The sequence below is a fragment of the Barbatula barbatula genome, assembly GCF_947034865.1.
Source record: "Barbatula barbatula genome assembly, chromosome: 10".
Classification (NCBI taxonomy): Eukaryota; Metazoa; Chordata; class Actinopteri; order Cypriniformes; family Nemacheilidae; genus Barbatula; species Barbatula barbatula.
In genome coordinates this window covers 4,324,598-4,347,150 of record NC_136773.1, presented here as the reverse complement: position 1 = coordinate 4,347,150, position 22,553 = coordinate 4,324,598, and the positions used below count along the sequence as shown (strand labels likewise).

General features: G+C 38.5%; 2 protein-coding genes across 3 annotated transcripts in view; both read right to left on the bottom strand.

The window, feature by feature from the left end:
- vaspb (vasodilator stimulated phosphoprotein b) overlaps positions 1–6,722 on the bottom strand; it is a 34,493-nt gene extending 27,771 nt beyond the window's left edge. Inside the window, exon 1 of one of the 2 annotated variants that reach the window (XM_079466140.1) lies at positions 6,199–6,722. In XM_079466140.1, the coding sequence (XP_079322266.1) occupies positions 6,199–6,203 (5 nt within the window). In that variant the 5' untranslated portion in view covers positions 6,204–6,722. The remainder of the gene's footprint in view (positions 1–6,198) is intronic. The other variant, XM_079466139.1, reaches the window with a different exon arrangement.
- A 6,072-nt stretch (positions 6,723–12,794) lies between these two features.
- snrpd2 (small nuclear ribonucleoprotein D2 polypeptide) lies at positions 12,795–14,674 on the bottom strand. The gene is made up of 3 exons (XM_079465465.1): positions 14,541–14,674; positions 13,944–14,123; positions 12,795–13,248 (listed from the first exon to the last, which is right to left on the bottom strand). Coding segments are annotated over exons 1-3 (357 nt in total). The 5' UTR covers positions 14,543–14,674; the 3' UTR covers positions 12,795–13,073.
- Between the last annotated feature and the right edge of the window lie 7,879 nt (positions 14,675–22,553).

Genomic DNA, 22,553 nt, shown 5'->3' with positions numbered 1-22,553 from the left:
CTCTGTTGCTTCCAAACAGCTAAAGTTGAGACGGTGAAGCAGCTAGCCAGAGAACTGCAAACATCCTGGTAAATTGGTGCAGGCTAGCTAACATAAAGCTAATTAGCTTTAATTTCTTGATTTTTATTTTTTTATTCTTTGTTAGTTAACTACTGTCATGCCTCCTCAAGTTTTTGTTATTTAGCTAATGTTAGCTTGTTGGCTATTGTGTTCAAGTCCATTTAAAATACTACTCAAATTAGCTAAAGGTAACTTTTCCTTAGTTCATGTAACTTTAGCACCTGATTGCTCTGCAGTAATGTGCCACTGTAAAAAAACTACCTGTAAGTCGCTTTGGATAAAAGCGTCTGCCAAATGAATAAATGTAAATGAAAATGTTTCTTTTGTTGCTAATAAAAAGACATGTTCAATAAAAAGAAAATTGGATCAATGTAATGTTGCAGTTGTATCTATGTATTCTACACGGTTCTATTGATTGAAAGACATATTTTGAGTTAGAAATAAGTTGGGGCAGTTAGAATATACAATTTAGTTAAATTGGTAATGGAGTAATGCTTACTTAACAAGCAGAGTTAAATAAATGGGTGGGGAATGATTGTTTAAACTAAGTATCTTCAGTTACTGTAACTCGGTTATTAGCACATTGAACTTAAATATTCTATTCCATTCCATTATGGGCTCAAGTACATTGAACATAGTCTACTTTACTTATTCAACTAATGCTTCATTACTTAAAAATTTTAAGGCAATGAGTTACCTTGATTTTTTTAAGTAGATTCTACTTATCCGGGTTTACAGTGCTTGTGAAAACCCAGCTAGTCATAGTGATTTGCTGTTTTCTACATACAATTATTACATTATTACATAATATAAAGTACATTCTGTAAAAATGAAGAGTTTGGTTCCAAAATGTATTGTCCCAAAAAATGATGTTTTTTATTATACCACGTTTTTGTTGGGTTTTTTGTGTTAATTAGCTGTATTTAGTAGAGTTATTATGGCTTAAATTGCAGTTTGATTGATATTTACTGAAATGCCCAATAAAAACATGATTTTGGAAAAGTAGTTAACTCAGTTATCTCATTTTAGAACCAAAGGTGTTACTCTCATGTGGAGCCAAACTCTTCAAATATAACATTGATATCTTTAAGACCATAGAAATCATAGTAAAATAAATGAATGATTGAAATCAAACTTTGATGTCACAATAAAATTATTTTAAGCCTGGCTTTTCAGGCAGGGTCACAATTGTTTTCGCTTCTGTACAACATTTTCTGTTGTGTCACTACCACTTGTCTAATGGAAAATCTGAATCCTGAAGTACAACACTGTGAACCACTGTGATATATTGAAAGAAATACAATCATTTTAAACACAATAGTAAACTGACATTTATGCCAAATAAACAAAAGGTTTAATGCTGCCGGCGAGAAGGACTGGACTCCTCCATTAGCATTTGCATAATTTGACAAAGATGCAGAGAAAGACCATCCTAAAAAAGTATTTCATTGATCTTGCAGTTTAGTCCTACAGGGACATCCATCAAGAATATTTTTTCTACCACCCCAATTATATATTACAGTATATACCATAAGTGCACTACTAAATGTGTCAATCAGTGTATTATACAGTGTTATTTATATCATAATTCATACAATAAGTCTTTATGTATTTATATATAAGATATATATTATGCGTTTGTTTGCTTTATGCTTTGGTGTGTAATGTAACATTTGTGCAAGTAAACAATCTGCAGGGTTAAAGCACACAAAGTTCACACCCAAGGGAGTTACACTGACCAGTAAAAACCCTTTCTAAACCATCTCATTTGTCATAACTTTTGTGGCAAAGCTACATGACTGTTTTACACATTTGCATTTGGCTTTAAAGTAATGCGTTAAATATTTTGAAGCTATTTTTGCAATGATGCCAGATTTGTTTTGTTTATTAAATTACCAATTGCATCTTTTAGTTTGTGTGTCACATAATTTAGATGTAAAATGGTCCGTGCCCCAAATAAATAAAATAACCATTTGAACTAGTAACTTTAATTTAAAAGTATTCGGTTGAAAATATCCTAAAACTATTTCTAGTGTTATCATTAATAAAACTGTTTTACAATGATTTTTCTCTAAAACAACTTGATGGCAATGCATCCCAATACTGTCCTGTCAAATTCATCAGACATTGATTTTAGATTTTAGTGTTACCGGCCAATCGTTCTTCATGTCCACTTTAGGTTTCTAAAATTAATCTTATTGTCTGTTTTCTTAATGCCTCTGTATATGCATTAGCGTTGCATTGTACCCTTAGCCTAGATCATAACAAATCTATGCAACTTCTTATAAGTCACATGGTGATTAAGAAATCTGCCAAGAAGAGACATTGAGTTCAAGTAAAGCCAGTCCAGTGATGTTGGGGCATAACATCTGCTGACCAGTACAAAGCTTGTTTAGAATTTTCGACCTTTTTTACTATTGCATCACCTAACAGCAGTACCTGCTTGGTTAAACATGCATCTTTGTAGACGATATTATAACTTTATTAATGATCAGTCATGTTTAAAAGTGTTGATGTATCAGCCATCCTGTTGTCTATATATCAATACTAGCCACTGAAAACCCCATTCTGTTTAACCACTAACATTTGCACATTTCGGTATCTGAAAACAGTCTGTAACTACACTGGATCATGATAAATTAAATACTGGCAGCAGAAGGCCTGCGTTGAAGCATCTGGCATGGGGCACAAAGCTGCCAGAAGCGCCACTCAAAAGCCCTTTGGCCTAGAGAAGCACTAGTGTGGAAGTCATTTAGATAAAGACTTGCTGGGCGAGACCCTCACGGTCACCGATAACCGCAGTGAATCACAGCGCTGTTATTAATCACACAAGCATTTTGAGAGCAAGATGTTGTCTGGGTGACACAAATTCACATAGGAACATACAATAGTGAGGAAGCAGTCTGCGCCAGATGTGGACCACCTGTGTGCTGGTCTTGTGATTCAAAGCTGACGTTTTTAATGCCTTAGCCAGTAAAATATTTTTTTTTAAACATTTCCCCGGTCACCATTGCAAAGATGTAGACCCGCTGCAAACTGTGTTGTGTACAGTATGTGTATTAATGTGACTTTACAGTGACTGATCAAAAGTTAGAGCGGTAAAAATAGCAGCGATTTTTGCTAATTAAAAATCTGGTCATATTTTCTAATGGAAATAGGCAAAACAAACCTAACTTTTGTGCATTTTTCCTGGCACATATAAAAATACATTGCAAATGTTCTTGTGGCCAGTGAAGTGTTGGTAATTACACTGTGTACTAGTTACACTGTACTTGTATATGTGTAATGACAATAAAGTTGAATCTAATCTAATCTAATCTGTTGCACAACCAAAATCTGAAAAACTAAACTGCAGAACAAAATGTATTTTCCCTTAAATCCTGGAAATTCAATTTACTGCAGTTTCAGTGGTTCAGAATTGACACACTTCTCATTTTTTTAAAGAAGAATGCACTGTGTTGAAATAACACTGGAACTTTGATTATTTAGTCAATTTAACCCAGCAGCGACTGCAGGTCAATGACACTGCCTGGGTTCCCATGAATTCAATGCTGGGCCTCCCAAATGACAAGGTCAGTTTGAAAAGCCATTGTTGTGTTGGGAGGCCTAGCGAAATTTAAAACTGCGTTAACCATTCCACTGCGTTCTGGTGTTGACACTCAACATGAAAGGACAATACACTTGTAAATACAACAACGGTCCATTCCTCACCTATTATGCAAGCAGATTAAAAAAGTACGCTGACGGCTGTACATCAGCCCTGACCCTGCTGCCCTTGCATGGACCCATGAAGCCTGCCCCAGTCTAGTTTCCTGTGGGTCACCATGGTAACATGACATGCAGCCATGTTGGCCAATCCAGTCACAAAATTGTAAATTTCATGGCCGTAAATGGATTTAAAGCATCTGAGTATTTGACGCATTTTTAAGTGTGAGACAGTTACGAAACGACAAAGAAACTTGTCACACAGGTTGTTGTGGAGTCGACATTGCAAAAGTGTTTTAAATACTCAATATCACAACATGTTTGAGTAGCCATTTCCCCTTTTACAAAGCATGTTATATATTTGTATATATACAGACACTTTCCTGTTGCACAATCTGCTTGACTATATCTCACCTCCTCACATCTTCTCACTTAATCGGCTAAAAGGTAAAGCCATAAATAACACCCTTTGGTTTCCAAAGAATACCAGTAAACTCCATTACACCACTGTTTGTTAAAGTCCCTGTGAACCTGAAGTTGCGATAATTTTTACTTCTGTATTTTGATGCATTTCCGAGTGAAATGGAATTTCATGAAAAAGAAGAACTGTCATTTTTTATTTCACTGGGACTTTAAGAAAAAAAGGACACGTTATCAGTTAATAAACGCTGCTATATTTAATAATTTTTTATTTCACTTGGACTTTAAAGTTACATCATTTTTATAAACAGTTTGAATAATACTTGTAAGTAGGGATGCACCGATACCACTTTTTAAGGATCGAGTACGATACCGATACTTTTTTCCCTGGTACTCGCCGATACCGATGCTAGATTTTTTTTTGTTTGTGTCAATTTTCTAAGAACAACACAATGAGACTAATGAACATATCAGCATCTTTATTTTTAACAACTTCAACTCATATTATGAAAAAATAAATCAATCTTATGTGCTTATCAAAAATTTTCAAAGCCAAAATTCACAGTGTCCAATAACCTCCAAAGGGCAAAACCGGGGCCATAAGCATGCTGATTGCCATGCGTGGGTCGTCATCATTGATTTTGAAATATTTCCACACTGCTAAGCGCGAATGAAGCGTTAAGAGAGTGATTTACATGTTAAGTCAATGCAAAGACGCGATAGTACGGAGCAGTTGAAGGGACATTGGCGGGGGGAAAAAACTGAAGACTTTCTCGTGCGCACGCATTACAATTTCCGATGTAGGTAGGCCTGTTTTGCTACTGTTGCAGATGTGATGGTAATTGCGTGTGTTTAGGATCTTCGTTCATAGACATCGTTGCAATTAGACGGGAGCCACCTGCCAGAAGCCCCTCCCATGACGCGAATTTCACATCCTACTCACGAATAGCACATGAATATATCAAATATTAATCTGTTGTTTGTGTTGCGCTATCGTTTGCATTGCATTCATCTTTAGGCTAGAATGACAGTTTTAGTACTCAGCCTCTCTTAACTGCAGACTACACAGGCCAGAGCAGAAGTGAATTGATCAGACTCCAGTGCTCCATGCTACATTGTGGCACAAATGTAGGTTAGTTCCGGGTACAGCCCTGACCGCCAACCCTACTATGGCTCGCGTCTGCGCTAACCCCCAGAACGAAAACCTGCGCAGACTGAACTGCGTATAACATCAACGTGCCGCGAGAGCGTCCCTGAACGCTAAACTCTCGAATCGCTATCGCGGTACTATGATGACATAGGCCGATCGGTCTACGCAGGGCCGCATTAACTCGAGGACATTTTTAAAAAGCAGGCAGGGCTCGCAAAAAGAGGACTGGCGACGTGTTACAAAGAGCCAGGTATTCAATGTACCGTTTGACAGCAGCATTTTCAACATGTACAATAAACACTTACGGTCGGACCGCCCGAGGACACAGTTATCGCCACTAGTTTAGTTATTCTTGTGTTAACGTACAAAACACGTTTGTGTACACTGTGCATAGCCTACTGTAGGCAGATTTACCACTATTAAAAATGGTTTTCAAACGTTAACGTTCTCATAAATAGTTTAAGATAACAATGTTTTTTAACACATGCCCAATTATCTATTCCAATAGCAAATGTGACGCAAAACGAGCGAACAACTATTTAAATACAGTTTGAATGACCCCATAAAGCAGCGAAAACAACAAAAGCGTTGAAGAAAGCAACAAACAAACACCTGACGGGCTGTCAAAACAAAGGCTCGATCTTATTTTCCAGTTTGTAACCTTCAGAAAGTGTCTATGGAGAGTCACCGACAGTAAATGCGTGTAACTGAAGTAGCCACAGAAAGTGAATAAACTCGTGAAAAACTCAAACATGCTCTCAATCGTGATGGCGGCAAATACAATGTTTATAGTGTTGCACTGTCGCGCGCATAACTAACAGCACACAAAGCGCGGGTTACAAATCTGATTTGACACGCTTTACCTCATTGTTCGCAGACAGTGCGGATCCGTTTCAGACGTAAAGCCGAACTTCCGAAGGCAACGACACGAGGAAAACCGACGATATCGACGAGATATTCATCGATAAAGCCACTCCGGGCTGTGGTGTTTTTGTTTAATCTATGGGAAGAAGGATAAGCGCCACAGCACGTTGATTTCCTGGTTTGGGAGTGAAGGAGGGGGTTGGAGGTGAAGTGTGGAGCGAGTTGCTACTGGAGCTGGGCTGGTGTCAACTCTAATCAGTATCCTGCAGGACTCGTGTCTTTCTAAAGATCCCAGTAAAGTCCACACATATCCTGCTTCATGTCGACATCGTCTCCATACGCTCGGCTGTTTGTGAAGTATCGAAGCAGCTCGGTTTGCACACACTGTGATCCGCAGGTCTGTACACGTTCGTTCCTGACCGAAGCCCAACCTGCTCGTCAACTCTGAGGAAAAGCTTTCATTCCCGTCTGTCTCCCCCTCCCGTGCGGAGAAACGGTTAGTTTATTCGACTCCCTAGCGGTCGAGATCCTATACTCCAGCCACGCTTGATAAATGAAGGGAATTAAACAATTAAAATACAACGTATTCCTTCTTTATCACTTCTAAAAGTGTTGAAACCTTCTGTAGCCGTTTGAATTTTATTGCCTCACCAGATGAATCATCACTTGCCTCAATGCCTAAATGTTAATTAATTATTATATTATTGTAAATATTAGCATCGTATTAATATGATTTAGATTTAACATAATATATGTATGCCCATGTCTAATTTATGTAGCCTACCGCACAGATTACAGTAGGTAATTTTATATTTATAGCCTATATACTGTCCTTTCCACATGGTAGAATATTTCTATGCTATAATGTGAAATGTTTATAGGTAACTGTGTTTTAGTGTCAGAAAGGAACCACAGAATTCATTAAAGTAGGCTACTTATCCAAATACCATTATAAGGATCACAATAATATATAACATTTATGCATTTGGCATCATCTTTACAAGACACTTAAAGTGTTTAAAAATGAAGATGTGTCTTCAAGTGGTATAGCCTGTAGAGAAGTTAAAATAGTTAACTGACGTCTTCCTCATCATGGGCCTATACATTTTAGATTCCTGTTAATACAATCTAAATAACATAACCCCCAGCAAAAAAGGACATTTTGTCTTAATTAATGTTTTGGAAGCCTAATTAAACTAAATCTTCAAAGTCAAATGCCAAAAAAAGATATGAATGTGTCTAACAAACACAGTTTGCCTTTCAGACGTAAAATCATTTTCAAGTAATTATGTGATGCTTTTTGATAATTACATAATCAGATTTTGCTCAGTGAAGCATTTTACTTTTTTATTGGTTCAGAAGTGAAAACATCTGAAAAAGAGGGCATCAACTATCCAAACAAAAGCATCTGTGGTTTGTGCATGTATAATATGTTTAGCATCTGACTGCCTTGTAAGCATGTTATCTGAAAGGAAACCAGTGAGTTGTAATTTTAGGCTCACCCCTCCTCCGCTGGGCCACTTTTACATACTCCCATTTTGGCTCTATCTCATGGCACAGTTTCCTCAGAACTTGTACAGAAAACACAGGATATTCAGAAGCTCGGACTCTGCTGTGCTCTATAACACTCCTCTACAGTCTTGCTGTATTTTGTGACACTTTTAAGATTGACTTTAAAATGAGAGAGACATGTTTAGGTTTGTCATTTTGTTTGTGGCAGACAATTAATAGAAACATAAATTGGGCCTAAAAACACAAATGTATCTTTGTGTTTAAGCAAGCTGTGCGTTATTTCTGTTTACACAAAACATGCATCCAAAAACAACCATTTTTCTCTTTAAAAGTTATTTTAACAAATACATTTTCAAATAAATGGTAAATTCACATCATGCATGGTAATTATATGACACCTAGTGGACAGTCTTTGGCTGTACTTTGACAAGATATTTTAGTGACGGTAATGTTTGTGTAAACCAGCAGATGGGGTCGTACGTATATAGTAAAATACATTCATTTGCACCAGAAATATCAGATTCAACCTGTAATTTGGACGCTAGTAAGATCATATAAAAACAAGATCCAAACATAACCAGGCATTATTACTGTTAGTGCCATTAAAACGCTTGATACTTTTAACTTCAGATATATTTTCACTGTCTATGAGGCAATGTTGTTGAATGTATAGCTAAGGGAATACAACTCTCAACATTGTATATTTCAGTAGATCAGGAGAAACTAAAGAGCTGTATATTAATTATTTACTAAATATTCTATTTTTTTAAATTAAAAAGTAAATAATATTACATTTATTTTAGGAAGGTATTTATGGATAATGTTAGTCTATCAGACCACTTTTTTACAGTTAATTTTAGTAGCAATAATTGTTAATTTTAAGAATTAATTTAATTTAAATGATCCAAGACAAGTAATATAAAAATGGCAATGGCGATGCATGGAACCTCAGACCTTTTAACTTTGTATAATTTATTTTATTAAATTGTTTCATGTCTAAAAAATCCATTATAAGGCAAATGGGACTTTATTGTCACCCCACAAGATCTAATGCAAATAACATCTAAAAGTGGCGACGTTTATTTAGTACATTATTAATAATATGATGAGGTCTGATCGCTTCAAACAACTCCTTTAACGACTAGTAGTTTGGATATAAAATCGTATTAAATTAAGTTGCTAGGTCCTTCTTGGACCAATAATTTCCTTCTCATATGAACTCCAAAATGCTGAGGATCAGATCATTCATCTCTACAAATGAGTTGTCATTATTTAAGGTTGATTTACTTTTGTGCATTGAACTTTTGTGCATTGATTGTTCTCATTTGGAGAACAGCGTCTAAATGCCTACATGTAAAGTAAATGTGATATTTTGGGTTTTTATTAATCAAATCTAGTCCCTTGATGACAACATTTCCCAGTTAGTTTAATCATTTTTAATGGGAAAGCACCAAAAACTGTGTATGTGTTTTGACTGTTTTACTGTACGTATCTCATACAAATCACACGCTGTAAACGAATGGAAAGCGCGCATATATAATTTATTCAGTGATGTTTCATGGGATACGATCTCGTTTGTCTTGATCAGTCCATAATAATGTGACAGAAACGGGTATGACATTACAAATATTTGCTTTATAAAATAGAAAGAATAACGGCACAGTAGGCCTACGCCTATTTGTAGAATAGCCTACTACAAACAGAACGATAGCGAAAGGCTGTGCCCAGAGGATCGGTTGTGCGGGCAACGGGTGAGAGTCGGATGAGAGAGCAGCAGAGTTTAAGGGCAGTTTGTTCATGTGAAGTGTCCTGTCACCTCTGGCTGTTCAGCGTGCACCTGATCTCGCGCCTGTGATGCTGCTTGGAAACAAACTGCGGCGTGTAGAGTTACCGCGCGCACGAGCGATCGATGGCCCCGCGCTCTGTGCGGCAGTATCGCGTTGCGCGAGCGGGGCAGACTGTATCGACGCGTGACCGATCGCTATCATAATCACACTTCCCCTCTTATCACCTCAACGTGCTGAATAAAACATAGCGCTCTCCTGCCAAGAGCTGTCACCCCAAACAAACTTATTCAAGTTCAAGAAAAAGGAAGAGAACATAAAGCTGAAATGGCATGCAATTTCACACTTTAAAATACTTTTTTTTAAGTTTGATTGGCTACTCTGTATACACTTGCACGGTAATGGCAGGAAATTGACAGTTTTTATCACACTGAGCAGGATTGATGAGTAATTGTTGAGAAATGGAATTTACAGGGATGTTATGTAGAGATTACTTCTAATAATTAAGACAATTCAATGGATGGGGTCGCCAATAAGATAGTAGCGATAGTAGGAAACCCCTTTAAAGTAATTGGCGGTAAACAAATGAGTTAAATCTAAAAGTTACTCCTTTCCATAACATTGAAACATCAGTTTAAAAGTAGAAAAATACCTCTCTATTCACTTATTGTGATACAAGTAAGATCTGGTGAGATTTACATTTTATCTAGGCTATATGAAGATGTATTAGACTATAGAATAGAATATAAATAAAAGTACGATATTAAAGGAATTGTTCGCCTTGAACATACATTTTCATGATAATTGACTCACCCCTGTTGTTATTATGTATTTTTTGTACTGACCTTTTCAACGTAAATACGTATTACGTGCACGCTTTGCTTAACAGTTTCGCTAGATAGGACCCGTGTTATTCGTTTGGTATCGTTTAAAGCCCGTTGAAGCTGCACTGAAACTGTAATTTTGACCTTCAACCGTTTGGAGTCCATTGAAGTTTACCATATGGAGAATAATCCTGGAAAAAATAGTTTTAACCTTATTAAATAATGTGTACATTTTAAGTATACCACAAACGATTCTTGACCAAATTGTTTTCATAATTTGGCTTCACCCAGTAGGCGTTTTTATCATTTGCACTAATAAGACAAAATGTTAAATATCCTTCATATCCAACATTAGTAAAACTTTCATCATTTGGACCATATGTAATCATAGTGCAATTATAAAATTCGAATTTCTTGTTTAATTCAGTGCCATATAGTTTTTGTTGTTAAAAATGTATAATTTAAATAACAATAATGAAATGAAAAAAAAGATTTCTGAAATTTTATATCTAAATTTGATCCACATTGATAGCCGAATAGTTTTTTTCCAAAATGAGATAATCAAATTAAAATATCATGTTTTGTATTATGTTATTGTGTTTTTATTGTGTGAGTTAGATGTATGTTTTGTTATTATGGCTTAATCAAAACAAACCAGCAGTTTGATTTATATCAATTGGAATGCACAATAAAAAACATGATTTTTTTGACGGAGTTAGAAAGAAATTAATCATATATGCTTTACAACTTGTTTAAGTGCATTTCAACTAAAATGCAAGATTTTTCATAATGGCAGGTTTGTGAAATAATTAACATTTATATGCTCAAGACTAAACCAAAGAAACTTTGAACTTCTTTCTGTTTCTGTCAAACATGTCTATGTAAAGAACTACACCTGTCTGTGTTCCTGCTGAGACATCTCTGCTAGTACACTTGTGTGGACTTGAGAGGAACTGATTTAATCTGAAATTTCCTTAAATTTTGTGAGAAATACCATGGTTACCATAATATGTTTTAGTAATGCAAACTTGCTCATCCTATTTATCAAAACAACATAATGGTGGAAAACATAGTTATAATAATTTTTATTCCTACTGTGGAAAGTGAATTTGGGCAAAATTTGAAGTAAACTAGGCCTTCTCCTTTAAAATATCATGTATTGTTTAATGGGAACAATAAATATGCTGTCCAGCAAATGTATTCTTACGAACAACAGATGCAAATGCACAATAGGAAAATCCTGAGAGAGATGAGTATTTTTGTTTAAAATATCATATTGTATAAACAAACCATGGTTCGGTAGAGTTCACCACAAAATTACCCCAAACATGACAAAACACACCTTTGCCTTTAAATCTCCATCTCAAATTTGACACCAGCTCATGATAAGATCTCAGGTATAGAAGCGTCACCTTAGCATTCACAGACCCTCAGGCTTGCCACACGCAGTCTCCAGGTGCAGCGGCCCAGGGCTGCAAAGACTACTGGATATGCGATTCGCTGTTGGACAGAGAAAACTAGAGCGCCTTCGGGTTCAGGACTACTCTGACATGAACACAGGAGCCTAGGAAAGTCTTAAACTATACTAAATATAAACAACATCCTTCCTCTGCCACTTTATTTTCAATCTCTCAGGACACTGTAGATCAAAAACAAAAATTCACCACAATAGTGAAGGATGTTTATAGGTTGTTAGACCACGATGTGGCTGCTGTGAGAAGTACAACCCTCACCAAGCCATTAAAGAGATATTCATCATATTAATACTTCATAGGTTAAATACTTCATTTTTTATAATTTATATAATTTATGCAAAAATGTGCTGTCAATTTACATTCGTTTTTTCCATTTATGTATTAAAACACATTCAAGATAAATGAACAAATAGAATTAATCTGATCCTATTGGTATGCAATGACAAACTGATCCAGTGATGAATTTTCACCAACCCACTGAATATTTAAGCAACCTGACTGAGTGATTTCCTGAGACTGTCCTCACAGGTCAGGTCCTGAGATAACCCTTTAGTCCATTAGTAAAAAAAAAGTCCAAGTAATTTACTACCAACACTCTGCAGCAGCAACTTTCAAACATCTTATTAAAACTACATAATAAACATATAAAAGTGTTTTAAAAAGATTAACTCTTTAAAAAAAGGCACCAAGTACAAGGGGTCAGTGAAGCCCACAGTGGAGGGCAGGGGTGTGAAGTGACAGTCAGCACATCTGGTCACATTAATAATGCAGAAACCTTTAAACGGCAGTTTGTCACTTATTGAGTGCTGCCTGCTGAAATCTACACTGACACCCAAGCTGCTGCCAGGGGACTCTACCAAACGACAATCAGATGAGGGGAGGGGGTCACCAGACAGTAAAAGAGAATGAGGACAAACAGGAATGTGAAACTTTTGACAGATGAAAACTATTTAGTTTAGCTGTAAATAGTTAAGTTGTGAAATCATCAAGAAACAGGTTTATAGAGGTTTGAATAACCAAAACTTTATTTAGAAAACAATTCCTGCATGACTAAACAATAGTACATTTCTATAACAGCTTGAAAAAAAAATACAGATGGAAACTTTATTCATATTTCAGCCCAGGCAATAGACAACCTTTCATGATATCTTTCACGTGACACTGCACAAGGCAAATGTGGCAAACGTGTACTGTTTTGAGTATAAAAGAATTTTATATCCCTGGAGTTGAGCGTCCCAGGAGGTTGCCTGTACTAAAACTGAGGTTTCAGGCATGAAGCCTATTTCCCTGTGATAAGTGGGTTCCTCAAAACAACAATGACCGAATCACCTCTCAGAAACATCTTTGAGATGTAGCGATCCTTATTTACTGGCTTAGACTTCTTCTTGCCTTTACCACTCTTGGGCACCTCGGTCCACATCTCTTTAACATTTTCTAGCACCATGTTACAATGCCTGCAAAAAGAGAAAGTGAAGAAACAAAACTATGTAAAATATGATTTTTTAATTCTGTGTGTTTTTAGCTTTGCCCTCTTCGCTTTTAAAGGGATCCTTCACGCAAAATTGAAAATTCTGTAATCATTTTGTTCTGATGAACACAGAGAAAGATAATGTTTATAACCAGACAGATTTTGCCCCTCATTGACTACCATAGTAGGAAAAAATACAATGGAAGTTAAATTCTTCAAAATGTCCAAGTAATTTGTCCTACTATGGGAGTCGATGGGGGCAAGATCTGTTTGGTTAGAAGCATTCCTCTGAATATCTTTCTCTGTGTTCATCAGAATAAAGAAATGTATACAGATTTGGAACAACTCAAAGATGAGTAAATGATGAAGGAATTTTAATATTTGGGTGAAGTATCCCTTTCAATATTTTTTTTAACAGTGTACACTTCAAAGAAGTCAGAGCACAACTCAGTTGCGTATAAAAAACAAATGTCTAGATAGCAGCATAATAATATAAACTATGGTTCGTACGTGTAAAATAAACAAACAAATGTTTATAAAGAGAACAGGGTGTGTTGAATTAACAACATATTCAGGGGTTTAGAACAAACCCTAACCACAATATTTGAGAAATACTAACACAGTTCTGCCTTTGAGAAATTGGACATCAATTTAACAGTAGGTTACTCATTTAATACATACCTGTCAAATGCTTTGACTCTGCCCAGAAGCTTCTTGTTATTTCTGCAGTTGATAAGAACTTGTGTGTTATTCTTCACAGACTGTGTGAGGACTGAAAGGGGGCCAGTGTTAAACTCTTCCTCCTCTCTCTTTTGGAGCTCCTCTGGGGTCATCTCAGATTTGGGCTTGTTTAACAAACTCCTAAAAAAACACATTTATAACGCAAAGATAAATCCAAGAGTTAACACTGCAAAAGTATGTCCTCTAGTACTAGCGATTATCACTGTACACAAGAGGTGGATTATTACAGTTCGCTCGTTTCAAAACAAAGACGGCTAACGTCACATACTAGCACAACCCCAAGAAAAGCACAGCATTAATTCCTTTCACCACATAAAAGAACACGTTTATTCCTAAAGCGAAAAACGTTAAATTTATATTCATTTAGTTAACAAAATAGTAAAGAACAGCGTGAAAGACGGTCCATTGTGTGCTAACATTAGCATTAGTGTGACCACATTACATTTCAACCGCTGAAAACACACATGCTGTATTTCAATGCTCTAACGTCTATCTATTTATTCGCCATAATCTATAGTATAAAATCAGTGAACTTACATGTTTTAACAAGTTTCGGCTTCTCAAGTTTGCTCAAAGGTACAACAGCAGAACTGCCGCTCGAATCACGTTTCCACGACGTTATTATCCGTTCCGGGTCGAGACTACATCACGCGGAACAACTTCCGGGTTTCAAGCGCAAGAAGAATCGATGCCTTTATCAAGGCCATAGATTTTAAATGCAGTATTATTGTGATGATATTGATTTGACGTTTATATTTGGTTTAATTATTATAATTGCTCGTTTTCATATTCATAAAGTTAAATGGTGTGAAAAAATACCCAACTGTGAGCATTTTAAAATATATTTGGAAACAATAGCCTACTAACAAGTAAAAAATGAAACCAAGAAAATAATAAATAATAAAGCTTTTTAATAAATACAAGCTTTTTATGTAAATGGACTTTCAGTTTAAGTTGTATTTTTTTCATTTTTCAATACCCGGCTATGGTAGGTTTATGTAGGCTACTCTTGTTTGTATAATACTGTTCAAATTGTTCTTCATTAATAAATACAAAATGTATCAATTTAATGTACATGTGTAGAGAATTGTATTAAGAAACCATGCTTACTATGAAATACATTATTTAAAAGCAAATTATAAATATGTCATTCATTCAAAATATTTAATAAAAGTTACAAGTAATTTTTATTTATTTGTATGTTATTGCATTTACTCACTTCAACATGTAATTATTGATTTATAATGTAATCATTTAAAAATATATATATACTTTGTTTTCACACTTTTATACCTATTTATGATCTCTTTTTTTGCTACGGTTCAAGAACAATTAGACCACAAGTTTACGGCTTTATTTATACACGATTACATTTAAAAAATAGGAACTAAATTTTGTATATTTTTGTATTATATGCCATAGTTTCCACAGCTGTGACATTAGCTGTGGCATGTAAGGATAAATTACATGTAACCTTTTCTTGGACAATAACAGTGGGAAAAGAACGTTTATGTCACCAAAAACCTTTTCTCTGAATTTGCATTTTCCGTAGTTATTATTATTGGTTTTAATGGTTGAGATTTGTTTTAAAACATTTAAAACTTGCTTTGAACGTTTTGTTTCTATAATCTTCTGTGTCTTGAAGTGTATAGTCTGATCAGGCGATCTGTTGGTATTAAAGTATTCATGTATAGATTACAGAAGAATATGCCTGGCCTCTTTGCTGCAGTGTGGGGTAATATTAATGGGGCAGCAGGTCCAGTCTGTAGACCAAACAGACATCTCTTTGTTATGTGTCATGAGTGACAGGGAAGACGGCTGTATGATGGAGCGAGTTTGTGAGGGGAAAAGATGTGTGTCTGTGCGACGCTAAAACTCAAGGGATTGGTTTACTGCTTAGAGACAGGCGGGCGCCCACAGACCAGAATCCCACCCATGTGATTTCACAGGGTGGTGAGTTTGCCAGGGAAAATCGCACCCTTCAGTGTTGAGAATGGAAGATCGTGTCTGTGGAATTGGTTTACAAAGGTCAGCTATGGTAAGGGAATGTACACTGAGCTTCAGGTAAATGAGCTCCATGAGGCCTCTAGCTCGCTCACTTCCTTCTTTTCAGAATGTTTTCCTCTCAACTTCCACAGAGCATCTTTAGAGCCTTCTTACAAAAATAAACCAGAGCATGAAGTCTACCAAGATAAAAAGTGTATGCTTGACGTCCGGCCTGTAATATCTGTGTTAATTAGAGATATTATTAAAATCTCACTGTACGGTGATACCTCGGTATACCACACACTGTACAGTATTTATTTATCTCCAGTTGCATGCGAGTATGTTGAAATTACAGTTTTCTACAGTCACTGGGACACATTTCTCAATACTTACGGTAATTTTTGGAACAAAAGTTTCTTTCACATTCAAAATGCCCTAAAACTACCAAAACACCTCATCTCAAATCTAATAATTCTTCCATATCACTAGCAAAGGTTTTCAACCCAACAAACACACACTGTCACTTATAAAATACATCTATCTAACAACAGGTAATATTATGCAGTGTTTTCTTTTGTTCAATTTCTTTACTATATTGATGAGTTTCATCTAACTGCTTTGATAGTATAAGATTTTTTAGAATTAGAGTATATTTCAATATAGTATTAGAAATGTTGCACATTTCCGTCTTATTTATTTATTTGTAGATTTTGAACCAAATGCAACCTAATGGTTTTGAAAAGAGTTTGTAGCTTTTGCCTATTGGTCTGTGTCAATGATCTATATACAGTAAATTACTAAATTGTGCCTAGAACTCTAAACCAACGGCAGGAGTTGAACCCACCGGAAGCGATCACGCCACCATCTTGGTATGCCCAACTGACAAAGAGCGCCATTGACTTACAGTCAAAATGAGGATCTAAAAAACCCCAGCTTTTCAGCTTATTAGGGGCGCTATAAGTTTTAAGTTCACATGTTTGCTTAAATTAATTGTTACTTATAATGTTTTTTCCAATGTTTATGTTTATTTTGGGCAGAATTGCGACGTATAGAAATCAATGTATAGAAGAAGATTGTTAACTGCACACTGTTGTAATGGCACATATGTAAATGTATAAAAAATAAAGCTTCATGACTTAGATAACATATAGAGCCAATATTTATCTGTATTTAGATTTCAGAAGAAGCACATTTGTCCTATCGTCTACCTTTGAATTACAAGGTTTCATGTAGCTCAGTGGTAAGAGCATTGCGTTAATAACGCAAGGTTGTGGATTTGATCCCGGGGGATTGCAGATACCTATGTAAAATGTATAGGATAATGCAATGTAAGTCGCTTTGGATAAAAGCATCTGCCAAATGCCTAAATGTAAATAAAGTTCTATCTGACATTTTGGTCAAAATGAAGTGGATAACATTCTTATTCTGTGACAATTTGTTTGCATTGTGCCATGTTTTTTTTTCTTAATGTGTGCATTTGGGGACTTTGTTTAAGAAAACAAAAATCTACAAAATTGAATTATTATTTGGTGTTATAATAAATAAGGTTCTATCTGCAAGAGCCAATCAGCACTTTGAATGCACACAAGAGGACAGCTTTCTTTGTCATGTGACCGGACTCCTCAGTGACGGGAATATCTGAAGAAACAGTGCAACACCAAACAATGTTTAAAAGAAACCTCAAGGTTGACTGTTTTATTGATACTTATCAACGAGAGCAACTCAAACAACAGTATTCTTTGTTTTATTTGAGGATTTGTTGAGAAGATCATTTTTATTTATAGACACAACACAACCCAGCAGCGCTAGCGTCCTAATACCTGTGTTTACAGACTCTCATAATGCAGTTAATGCCAAATAGTCAACAACTTCTGAAATTAGAAAAATATTCAGGGCGGGGCTTTTTTGCCCTTCCCTATTTTATTGGTTTGTTGTAAGTTGGGTCTAGATGGGAGGGCTAAAAATGCCTGGCCATTGCACACTCAGTAAAGTCCTACCTTTTTTTGTTGCTGACGTCATGTGGTGAAGAGTTGTTGTTGAGAGGGGGAGAGGAGCTTAAAGTTTATGATTAAAGATTACAAGTGTAAATGAATAAAAAAATAAGGGTGTGCACAGTTGAATCATTTATAATAATCACTGCAACACTGTATAAAACACTTAGAATTTTCCTGGTTGATGACATGGTCACTTTAAATAATTAATTAAGATATTGTAAGAATGTACAGTGAGACTTTAGATAATAAAACGGGGACTTGTAACTGTTTTATCATTTGTGTGTATTATAACCTATTAGAATGTTTTGGCATAACGACATGGCGGCGCGGTAGCTTCACTGTAAAAGGACGTCATGAGCAATCCAGTCATATAGATCAGTGGTTTGTTTACATAAAGTTTTTGTAGTGTATGTGTCTAAGTAAGACTTACTACACTTATTGTGATCACCGTGTGAATTGTTGTTATAAAAGGACTCAATTATTGAGAAAAGTATTGTGATTGTAAAAACCTATAAAAATTATTTTGATTATGGAGGAAATTATTGATAATGTTGTTATAGATTGACAATGTGTGTGTGTGTTTGCGCGCGTGAGTGTGTGTGGTCTTACAAGCAGTTTCTTTGGACACGTATAATGTTCCTGCCTCAGGACATCACGTGGGGGAGCACATGATCAAAATTGTGTGATTTATATTCTGTTTATTTTGTGGCCTGTACATGGTGTGACTGAGAGGTGTGGGAATTGCTGTCGAAGAGAGGATGTTATTTATTATACAAATTCAAGGAAGAAAGTATCACCTTAAAAAAGCCTTTAGGCGTCTCTTCACTTCTGTTTCACTCTCTTTTTCTTTTTCATTCACCTGCAGATTCTTTTTGTGATTACTCAGAGATCAAATAGTGTGGTTATCTCCTGCATCAAAGACTATTTTTTCAACGATTTTCTCATAAGGTTACAGTGCCGTGTGCTTGACGACACCAATCCTTGTCTATTAACCGCAGTTGCCTGTGTGTGTGAGAGACAGGACCTGGTATAATATCATGCCTTCATAAAGCTCTCTCTGTCTGAAAAGGCTTCAGAAGCCTGTCTTTGGGTGGCATTTTACAATCTGTGTTTTCTTCTTTTTTTGTATCAGGTGTTACAGTGAGGTGAGACACAGTTCACAATCATAGTGGCCTGGACCACAAAACTAGTCTTAAGCAGCACAGGAATATTTGTGGAAACATGATCGATTTTTCTTTAATGCAGAAAAATCATCAGGATATCATTATAGGTAAAGATCATGTTCCATGAAGAAATTTTGTAAATTTACAACCGTAAATACATCAAAACTATATTTTTGCGAGTGGATGCAGTAAAATTGCTATCAAAATGGCCAACAATATGAATACAAACTTCACTTCTTTCTGCCCGGTCTTTGAGATTTACCTACTCAAGATTGGTATCTAAAGTTTGGTAAGTACCATACATTAATGGAAAGCATTTATTCAGCTTTCAGATGTCTAAATCTCAATTTAAAAAAATTGACCCATAAGATTTTATGTTATATTATCTCTTGGTAGTTAGGTCATGACAATTATCACATGAGGCGGGAAAAATATTGGCAGATGTTACTGGAAACCCAAGGTCATACAAGCAACATTATATAACAGTATACTCTGTCAGATATGCACATTTTGGCAAATGTAGATCTAGCCGGTTTTTAGTGCATTTACATTTTCACTAAATGTACATTTGCATAGTGTAGGAACAGTAGTTGTAGGAACAAGAGTATGTGTTTGGTGATATGCTTTATTGTCAGGTCTCGGGTCTAACCACCTGTCTGATTTACCTGGTGTGACGAGCGGGCCAGTGGCAAATCAGCGTCGCCAAGGCAACGGCGCAATCAAGCCGCCACACCTGCAGATCGTCACCACCTGATCCCCATCAAGCTCACCCTTTATAAGCAGAGGAAGAAGAAGAAAGGGTGAGCTTGTTCTCAGCAGGGACTCGGATGACTAACCTCTGGTTTTCTTCCCTTTACAGACACCAGCGAGTGACGATCTGCAGCAGCACGGTTTTCTTCCACGGGACTCTCACCTACTTCCCATTTGATGCACGAGCACCCCCAGGACTTCACAGGATTGAGGACGCGCCGACTTCCCCACGGCCTTCTCTCCAGAAGTCGTCACTACACCAAACCCCTCCAATAAATCACCCTCCGGGGCTAAAATTGTATAGTACTGTGTCTGTCTCGTTTTATGCCTGCCACAGTGGTGGAGAATGCGGGCATATTGAGATGGTCCAGATACTAAATACAAACTTTTTTTTTTTTTCGTCCGCAGGAAATCGCTCTCTCTCTCTCTCGCATTCTCTGTTCTTTCCTCGAGGGATAAACCAGTATGGACGAAGTCATCTGCTGCCTTACGGAGATCTCTGCCCAACAACAACGCTTCACCGAACAGCTCTCTCGCCGGCAAGAGCGGCTGGAACACCGGTTCGAGACCGTGCAAGACACAGCAGCGCGAGTTCCCCTCCCTGATGGCCGCGCCACAGCCCACCAGCATCTCACCAAACTTACGGAGCAGGGCGACATCGACGCCTACCTTCATACCTTTGAGGTGATAGCCAAAAGGGAAACCTGGGACAAAGCTGTTTGGGCCCGGATACTGGCTCCTTTCCTGACCGGCGAGGCACAGCGGGCCTACTTCGCCCTCCAAGCCCCGTTTCAGGATGACTACGACAGACTGAAGGCGGAAATCCTCGCTCGGGTCGGTCTGTCACCGGTAGCCGCCGCTCAGCACTTCCACCAGTGGGTATACAACGAGCAACTCCCAGCTCGAATGCAGGCTGCCCAGCTGTCGAGATTCGCCCATCTCTGGCTTTTGAACGAGGGGGCCACAGCCAATCAAGTCGCCGAAAAGGTCGTCGTGGACCACTTGCTGCGAGCCCTACCTCGCCGGTTCAGGAATCCAGTGAGCATGAGGAACCCGACCTCCCTCGGAGAACTAGTAGAAGCGATTGAGCTGGCGGATGCAGCTTTTGCGCGAGACGGAGGAGAGAGAGCGAGTGCCCAGCCCCGGAGGGTGAATCCGCCTTGGCGACCGCGAGAGGGTATCTCTCGACCAGCCAGCAGACCCTCGGTGGCCTCCCTTCAGGATGAGCCGATGCCCACCGAGCCGGCCTCTCCGACGCCGCGGGCGTGGTTAGCAGGCTGTATTGTCCACCGGAAGGTGCCGCCTGGTGCCCCAGAACGAGTGGTACGCTTGGACGGCAAGGCAGTAGTTGCCACCCTCGACTCTGGTAGTTCCATTACCCTGGTCCGGGACGGCATTTTATCCTCTCCTCAACCCCGACGGAGCCTGCTTCCCATCAAGTGTGTCCATGGGGACACCCGAGAGGTCCCGAGTCGTCGCGTGGAAGTCGCCGCTGAGGCCGGATCCTGGTATGTGGAAGTGGGTATCGTGAATGATCTGCCCGTACCGCTTCTCCTCGGGCGGGACTGGCCCGGCTTTGACCAGCTCTTGGCCTCGACAATACAGCCTGCTTACAAGAAGAAGAACCGGTACCCACGACGCCGACGCACGCCCAGACCCCAACCTGCCCTGTTGGCCACCGAGAGCGAGCAAGGAGGTGAAGATAACTCTCAGTCTAATAATGTTGGTTTTGATCTCTTCCAGACGGTCACGGAAGGCGGTTCGTTCGGAAGAGAACAACGAGAGGACGATCGCTTGCGCAATTGTTGGAACCAGGTCCGGATGGTAGACGAGGAGGTTCGACATCCAGCCCCTCACCCCTTGCCGCACTTCATAGTAAGGAATGGTCTGCTGTACTGTGTCGCCCTAAGGCGGGGGGAGGAGAAGACCTTGTTGGTGGTACCCAAGGCGAAGACGGGGGTGATCATGGAACTCGCGCATGTACACCCAATGGCTGGACACCTCGGAGCCGCTAACACGGCACAACGAATACGGGACCGATTTCACTGGCCAGGACTAGAAGGTGAGGTTAAACGGTTCTGTCAGGGATGCCCGACCTGCCAGCTGACGTCCCCCCAACGACCTCCCCCCAGCCCCCTGATTCAACTTCCCATCATAGAGATACCCTTCTCGCGCATTGGCCTGGACCTGGTAGGGCCCCTGCCGAAGTCTGCTCGTGGTCATGAACACATCTTAGTAATCGTCGATTACGCCACCCGATATCCGGAAGCCCTCCCTCTCCGAAAGGCCACAACCAAGGCGATTGCAAAAGAGATGTTCCTGTTGTTCAGCAGGGTGGGAATCCCTTCCGAGATTCTGACGGACCAAGGTACCCCGTTCATGTCCCGGCTGATGACCGACCTCTGCCACCTCCTCAAGGTGAAACAGCTCCGCACTTCGGTCTACCATCCACAGACGGACGGCTTGGTCGAAAGGTTCAACCAGACCTTGAAGAGGATGTTGCGGCGAGTGGTGGCAGAGGATGGGCGCGATTGGGACCTTATGCTCCCCTACGTGCTCTTCGGGGTGAGAGAGGTACCCCAGGCATCCACCGGGTTTACCCCATTCGAACTTCTCTTTGGCCGGCAACCTCGCGGCCTCCTAGACGTCGCTCGAGA